The sequence below is a fragment of the Protobothrops mucrosquamatus genome, unplaced genomic scaffold (assembly GCF_001527695.2).
Source record: "Protobothrops mucrosquamatus isolate PMUCROS unplaced genomic scaffold, P.Mucros_1.0 scaffold1668, whole genome shotgun sequence".
In the NCBI taxonomy this organism is placed as follows: Eukaryota; Metazoa; Chordata; class Lepidosauria; order Squamata; family Viperidae; genus Protobothrops; species Protobothrops mucrosquamatus.
This window is the reverse complement of record NW_015387825.1, coordinates 168027-176562: the sequence shown is the minus strand read 5'-3', so window position 1 is coordinate 176562 and position 8536 is coordinate 168027. Positions and strand designations below refer to the sequence as shown.

The following is an 8536-nucleotide window of genomic DNA, read 5'->3' as shown; positions in this document are numbered from 1 at the left end:
AAATAAATTTTTGTAGTAACTGCCAGCCATTAGATCCATAAGCAGAAGGCATTTCATAGTTGATTGCGATGTGCCTTTTATTCATTTATTTTATTAAATTTATATGGCTGTCCATTTGACAAAAATGTTCTGGACAGGTTAGAACAATTAATTAAAACAACAAATGTATGAAAACAGTCATTATTAAAATATAAAAAACACAAGGCATAGGATTGAATGTCAACCACAATAATGGAACTATCTTAAGAATTTCATTGGTCCCCTGGGACCCCAAATACAGATGGACCTAACCTCACTTTGGGGGGGGAGAATGTCCCATTAAGTAAGTGCCACAGCAGAAAAGGCCCACTGCTTGGGACCCGCCAAATTCCCTGGTAGTTGGAACCCACAGCATTTCTCTTCTGCCAGACAGATATAATTAAAAGGAGACAGTCCCTCAGATAATCCATCCCATGCCATGAAGGTCTTTAAAGATTAAAATCAGCAACATGAATTGGACCCGGAAGCAAAATGGTAACAAGTGCTTCTCACAGAGCTGTTCTGTCTGTGAGCAGAGCTAGAAACAGGCTCAATTGGTGCACAACACAAAGCTATGTAAAGGCCTCCTAACTATGACCGTTACTTGCTCTTTGAGCAGGAGTTCTGAGTACAGGAGGATTTCAACACCAAAGATGGTATAATCTTACAACAAGCATGCCTCCCGAGCCACTCAGTCTTGCCAGAATTGCAGCTGTTATCATCCCCTTTTCAGACTCCCCCATCTTCCAGGCACTGGGCTACAATGTTCACAGCATTGCTTAACACACCAGGAGCAGAGATATATTATCAACAACATACTGATGATACCTCCCCCTGTGGCAATGGATGAGATCTCCCAGTAGCCTCATGTAGATGTTGAATCCCCACTGACTGGAATTCACTCTGTAGAAAGGAGGCGAGTAGCAAAAGACTGTGCTGGCCACCCCTAATCCTCCAGGCCGATTCAGATTGATGATATCGAAAACCGCAAGCTGATTCTGCATTAGACTGATTTTGTCCATGTGTAGAGCTTGCTAAAAGTAAAATTTACTGAGTCAATTCATATTAGCTATCATATGGTACTCTTAAAACTGCTCATTTTTTTAAACCATCTCTTAAGAGAGCCATCCTGTCTGTCATTCAAATACTTTTATTCCAATGATCTATGTCATCAGTCCATACTTTTTTTGTTCAATTCATCTAAGAGTCTTACAACCATGCCCTAATTTAATGCACTGTGCTTGAGAAATGTTCCATTTGCAGCAAATATTTTTTTTAAAAAAACCTCTAATCATCTGGTTATGGGTTCCCTAGGGTTGGCTTTATGCAAATGAAATGTAATACAAATTTAGATTCTTACCTGTTTCTCACTCATGGCATAAAGATATTGCAGATCAGGGCTCAGCACTAAATCCCGCAAAATTGGACTGCCATCATGGGCTACCACATTTTCATATTGCAAAGCTGAATGTCCAATGGGACTGGTAGGATCAACCAAGATCTGAAAGAAACAATGAACGTGTAAGAAGCATGAAAACTGGTACAATTTTTTGCAAAATTAAGTTGAGTTATATTTATTAGGTTCCATAGACACAATGTTCCAGTTCTATACAAGTACAGGTGGTCCTGGTTGAACGACACTAAGTTCACAACTGTTCAAAGTTACCATGACACTGAATGAGGGGAACTAATGACCAATCCTGGTAGTTGCAGCTACTATAGCATTCCCACAGTTACATCATCACAATCAGCACTTGGCAATGTCAACTGGCTCACCATTGCAACAGCTGCAATGTCTGTGGTCACGTGATCGCCATTTGCAATGTTCATGGCTGACTTTTAACAAGCAAGGTCAATGAGGAAGCCAGCAGGAAGTCACAAATAGCAATCATGTGACCATGGAATGATGCAGCCACATAGAATTCACATAATAGCAGCAAATGGGACTGGTGCAACTACCAGCATCAATCAGTACAATCAGTGTTGTTGTACTATATACAACCATGCTGCTTAGTGATGGAGTTCCTAGTCCACACTAACATTGTTAAGCATAACATTGTTAAGCAATGAGCCATGTGCGGATCTGTACACTGAGGAAACATAACAACCATGACACAACATAGGAGAACAAGCCCATCAGGACAAGATTCAGCAGTCCATCTGTATTTAAAAGACAAAAGCCACTCTTTCGAAGACAGCAAAGTCCACATTCTGAACAGAGAGGACCGCTAGTTTGAAAGAGAGGTTAAAGAGGCCATCCATGTCAAAATTGAACAGCCCTCTCTCAACAGAGGGGCAGGGATATGACATCTATCTCCAGTCTACCACATAGTCCTTTCAGCAGTTCCAAGAAGGCTCCACACCCATTTGCGCTATTCAGGTGACCCTGACGACACAGATAAGCCTCCAGGTGGCCTCAACGACTCTCTAAAAGAATACAAATGAACATCTATCTGCAAGGAGTATAAAACCTGCCATTCTCCACCAGCCAGTCAGAGCTAAAGAAGTTTCTTGGATGAGAAGCAAAATGTCTTCAAAGAGAAACAAGGAAATCCAAGCTGCCTCATGAAAAAAGCACCTTTGGGACTTTATCCGAGTTATCACTTTTATGTCTTTCACAATAAAAACAATTATTTCCATTTGCTTTTCATTTAAGATTTATTTGATGTATTTGTATACCACTTTGCCATTATTATGAACTCCGAGTGCACTACAGTTAAAATAATAAATTTGAAAAAATGAAGCAGGCAATTACTGGATAATGTATATTAGTATCTCCAGAGAAAGTGCCGGTAAGAGGTATGTTGAGCATTACTGACCATCACCATGTAGAAAATATAAAAATATTTTAATTAGGGCAAGTTTTCCATTATCAATTTATCTACAGGTTGAATTGGATGGAGGAAGAATGGTAGCTACTGTGAACTTCAGCCTCTCTTGGGGTAGCCTCAGAAATAGTGCACTTCCAGCAATAGGATTTGCCTCTCATGGATAAAGACTCTTTTTCCTTTGCCTGTCAGTGTAGCCTATCTTCTTTGCCACAGCAATCATACAATTACCACCTCTCAGCATTTACCATCTCGTACATTTGCTGGAATCATTACTGGAATTAATCATCTTCCTTTTTTAAAAAAATAATGAATTATATATGCTTTGTTTTAGCCAGCTTCCCTTACTCAATGAACTTTTCAATAGCCTAATAGTTGCATTGCTCTTGAAAGGCTCTCCAGCTATCAAGAAGGTGAAGCACCTAAGCACTAACAACCCATGCAAGTATCTATGCAAAGAGGCCGCATAATGAGTGCCAAGAGAATGAAGACAAATTTCATCACCACTTCAGTATTACAATCAAGGGCCCATGTATTCTATTAGAAGTTATACTTCATAAAAGGAGTGAGGGTCAATCAGCATATTTGTTCCTGGCACAGCAGGGATATAGCAAATGCTCTAATCCCATTAATAATAATGACAATAAATCTTATCCAAAAAGATTTGCTTTCACCACAGAGGAAATAACGGCATTAAAAGGCATTATAAGATCCTATTCAACCCATAATAGGGACAGAATATATATCTAGGTTAATTCTCTTCATTCAGCTGTCATCAAGATGCTCATCATGCTTCTCTTTATATATTTGCACTGGAAGTATTTTTTTCTCCTTCTGCAATTAAAACACCTGGAAGCCAATTTGCAAAACCTGGATCGTGGAAGAAATGGTTAATAACCTTATTCCATCTCACCTGAAATCTGGATTCAATCGTCTTTTGGCCCTACAAAGATGGTGTACAGGGAATCTTCAACTTACAACAGTTCACTTAGTGACCGTTCGAAGTTACAACAGCACTGAAAGGAGTGACTTACAACCGTTTTTCACACTTACAACCCTTGCAGCATCCCCCACAGGTCACACAATTAAAGTTCAGTTGCTTGGCAACTGACTCATCTTTATGATGGTTGCAGTGTCCCAGGATCATGTGACCACTTTTCACGACCTTATGACAAGCAAAGTCAATGGGGAAGCCAGATTCACTTAACAACCTTGTTACTAACTTAACCACTGAAGTGATTGACAACTGTGGCAAGAGAGGTCGTAAAATGGGGGAAAGCTCACTTAACAAATGTCTCAGTTAACAGAAATTTTGGGCTCAATTGTGTCGTAAGTCAAGGACTACCTGTACTAATTCAAATGACCATTTAAACTGTATATAGTCCCAAAAATTGGTGCCACACCTATACATTCAGAATGGATGGTCACCTGAAAATTATCACTCCACTCATTCACATACTAGAATCTGGGGTCATGTAACGAAGTTGAAAGTTGAAAAGTTCAGAACAAACGAAAGAAAACATTTCTTTATACAATGAACAATTTTGCTTCCCCAAAGTTATAAGTGATCTCTATTCATTTAAGGGTTTTAAAAGAGAACAAAACAGATTTGTAGGGGATATGGTCCATAATGGCTACTTATCAAAATGCTTTTATGCTGCCCCAATTAAGATGCAAAATGCTCTTTTATACCACTGGTCGGAAATATATAAGCAGGAGGATACAACCGTGATCATGCTCCCTTTTTGGATTTCTTATATGGTTGGCAACTGTAAGAAATATAACCTAGGACTAGACAAGCCTTGTGTTTGATTCATGTTGTTTACGTTCTTAATTCTATTTCCTATGAATAGCAGTAGTAATACTTGGTCAACAAATCTAAGCGGCTTTGAGCAGAACGTTTGACTAAAAAAGTATTTCATGACAAAGGAGTAATTGATACCCTTTATGTAACTGTAAATAATTGGACTGAATCACTGGACTACCCATTATCTTTGCAACCCCAGCCAAAGCACTGCCCCTCCCACTCCAATAAAGCCCCACAAAATGGGTTGCAGTCTCATTCCTCAATTGCAATAAATAGACTCCCTCCGTCCATTTGCATAGTTTCCAATCAGGCAAAGGAAGTGAGGCTTAGAAGGCAGGATCCTGGCGTGTGGCTGATTAGCATGGAAATATATGCAGCTCACAAACAAACCAGGGCCTGCTTAATTAGAGCAGAGCCTTTGATTCACTGCCAACATCCAGCACATACCAGCCCAGGATTATTTTTAGTCAGTTTTACAAAACAAATGTATTTGATTAAGAGAGACGCCCCAGAGTGAAAGAAGATAGATCAGCAGCGGCAGGGATATAAAGAGGATGGTCCCCTACAGTGAATAGGGCTTGGGCTCATAGTGAAGGTGTCCAGGAATGCAGGTGTGATTGTGAGAAGCCTTCGCACACAGCCTGACAGCTGTTCAGCTAATACCTAGTAACTCCGGGAATGTTTGTCTGCAGCTGCCAATTCCTCATCCCAACACGTTCCCTGAAATTGCTAGTCTGAAACTTCCCTCACTCCATAGCTGGATCTGATGACCATTATCTCCCTCCCTATCTCTCTCTCTCCCCTCCCATACTCTACATTCCCTTTTAAATTCTTTGCTGCCGAGTGTCTTCCCCCCCACTTCCTATGGATTCGTTCTTTCTTGCTTCAGCTTATCATTGCAATCCATTTAGCTGATTCCAATCCCTTTAATGTCAGGTTAAACGGAAAATGTGCAAGGCAGACATACCTTCATTTTTCACTAGACATTATACTACGTACTGTGTAGGGAGTAAAAACCTGGCCTCCTCCCATTTCTGCTATATATTCTAAAGATGTCGAAACAATGAAAGAAAGTTATGATCCAGTTTCACACACCAAAGTAAAGGCAGGGATAAGCTGTTTAAATACATCCTTTTATTAATCTTCCAGGCTGGGCTCTTTCTCCTGTTTAGCAAATATAAGTCATTACTAAAAACTGTAACCACCTACTGGTTAATTATTTCTCTTTGAATACTTTAAAGCTTTACCAACAGGCCAGTATTTAAAGTTACTACAATATCTCCATTAGTAATCAACATTACTAACATCTGGGCATACTGAGATTGTCTCCCATTCAAAGAAAGCCTTTTGTGTTAGCAACATTCCATCCACCCAACTATCAATAAAAATAATAAATAATAGACAATTCAAAAAGAGTTAAAGCCACCCAAAATATCTATATAATTCCTAATTCGTAAAGCCATGTCAAAGAAAAGTCTTACAAATTAATCAGTGGAGTAGCTGGCTTCCGGAGTTGTGGGTGCTCCTGCACTAGAGGTTTTCAAAAATAGACTGAACAACCATTTGACTGGGATGGTATAAGGCTCCTCCCTTAAGCAGGGGTGGACTAGAACAGGGCTTTTCTACCTTTTCACCCATTGTACCACTTTTAGGATATGGCAAAATCTGAGTACCACCAGTCGCCTAGCAAGGTGTCAAAAACTTGATGACCCCCCCCAAAAAAGGAAAAAAAGTGATAAAGTACAGGTAGTCCTCGACTTACAACAGTTCGCTTAGTGACTGTTCGAAGTTACAATGGCACTGAAAAAGTGCCCCCCCAAGTCACAGCCGAGCAAGACACCTGCCTGCCTGCCCGGCAGCACTCTCATTCCCCTCCCCCGCTATCACTTTTCTAGGATGGTCACGTACCACCTGCCAGGTGCCAATGTACCACAGGTGGTACCCGTACCACTGGTTGAAAAGCCCTGGAGTAGAAGGCCTTTTAGATCCCTTCCAGCCTTATGAATCTATGTTATAAATACTTCAGAAATATTTTTTTTTAATTTCTTTAAAACAGGCCTGTATCACATTGTCATTAAAATATGCAAAGTGCTTATGATTTCAGCACAAAGTGTGGCAAGTCTTAGGAGATACTTGAAAATATTGAAGTTCCAAGTTCCAAGTTTAAGAAGAATGCTATCCCTCAGTCACAGGAGATCAAAGCAACCAGACTATTTCTCCACATCAGCTTGAAAATATTGAAGTTCCAAGTTCCAAGTTTAAGAAGAATGCTATCCCTCAGTCACAGGATATCAAAGCAACCAGACTATTTCTCCAGATACTTGAAAATATTCAAGTTCCAAGTTTAAGAAGAATGCTTTCCCTCAGTCACAGAATATCAAAGCAACCAGACTATTTCTCCACATCAGCTGATGTCCTACGCATATAAAGCAAGTGAAGGGTGACAACACTTCTAAGAGCTTTCCTATAGCCAATGAAAACCACTGGTATTACATAACAAATGGGGCCAATTTTTGAAAAGTAAAGTTTGACAAGTCGTGAAGTCTAATATATGATTGATATTCCTGGATTCATGGCTGGCAGGGATCTCAATCCCAATTCTTTCATGCCAAAACCTGATTCTCACTAATTTCAATTGATAAGGGATTCAGTATAACTCTAAAAGTTGCAAACTGCCATTTAATCCAGTATTTAACTAAATAAAATAAAATAAAATAAAATAAAAAACCTTCTTATATTGAGGGAGATGAATGGTTTCTAAATCTCTCTGTTACATGTGACCATAATTACTATGTTTGTCAACTTTGGAATTAACTGAGAAGCATCCCATGAATACTTTAAGCATGGTAACAGTTTCTCATAGGCTGAATTCATATGACAAATTACACCTTTTCAGTCCTTTTAAGGGCCATATTCATAGTTCAATCAATATATTCCTGCTTTAGTTTTAAAACCATTCGGTGGTATCGTAGCAATTCCAGTAGTAACTTTTCACTATCAGGGGTAATTCTACCATTTATATCAATCTGCTGTTTATGTAAGGGGTCCCCAACCTTTTGGGCACCAGGAACCGGTTCTGTGGAGAGGGGTTTTTCTGCGGACCGGACAGTGCATGATTTTGTGAGCTGCCTGCTTTGCTTGTTTGTGCGGACCAGTTGCCGGCATGCTGTGGCCCAGTACAAGTCCACAGACCCCTGGTTTATGTGACATGTTCCTATGGAAAAAAATAGGGCATCAAATGGGAAAACATTAATTCAATTGTCACTGCTTCATTGAGGCAGGCATCAGAGACAGCATGATACAATAAATAGTATGTAATATTTGCACTAAGAGATCTGAGCAGGCATTAAGCCAGTTGAGGAGACCTTAGTTTAGGCACTTTCTCAATCTAATCTTTCTCAGAGGGCAGCTGAGGAGACAAAGTGAGATAATCCTACACGTGCCACACTAAACTCCATTAGGGAGGATAGTATGAAAGTATTTGGCTTGAGCTGGCTTAACATCACAGAAATAGGTTACGACCTTTTTTTAAGGGAAGAAAAAACATCTCAGAGGCTTATGTTATAATCAAAACATACGTAATAGTATTCAAGCCTCAATGAACACAACTGGATTTCCTTCAGGATATGTTCTCGACTTACAACCATATGTTTAGTGACCGTTCCAAGTTTCAATGCCATTGAAAAAAGTTATTTATAACCTGTCATTAAACATACAACTGTTGCAGCAGCCCCACAGATATGATCAAAATTTGGGTTCTTGGCAATTGGCATGTATTTACAATGATGGCAGGATCCCAGATCCCCCATGCCATACTCTTCTCAACAACTAATTCCTACAAAACTGTCAAACCACTTAGTAAAGCTGTATTACTATTATTCTC

General features: G+C 39.6%; 1 protein-coding gene across 1 annotated transcript in view; it reads right to left on the bottom strand.

Moving 5' to 3' along the window:
* Positions 1-8536, bottom strand: part of LOC107293600 (plexin-A1-like) — a 164093-nt gene that overhangs the window by 24203 nt on the left and 131354 nt on the right. The window contains exon 3 of the mRNA XM_015822755.1: positions 1379-1519. Coding sequence (XP_015678241.1) covers positions 1379-1519 — 141 coding nt within the window. The remainder of the gene's footprint in view (positions 1-1378; positions 1520-8536) is intronic.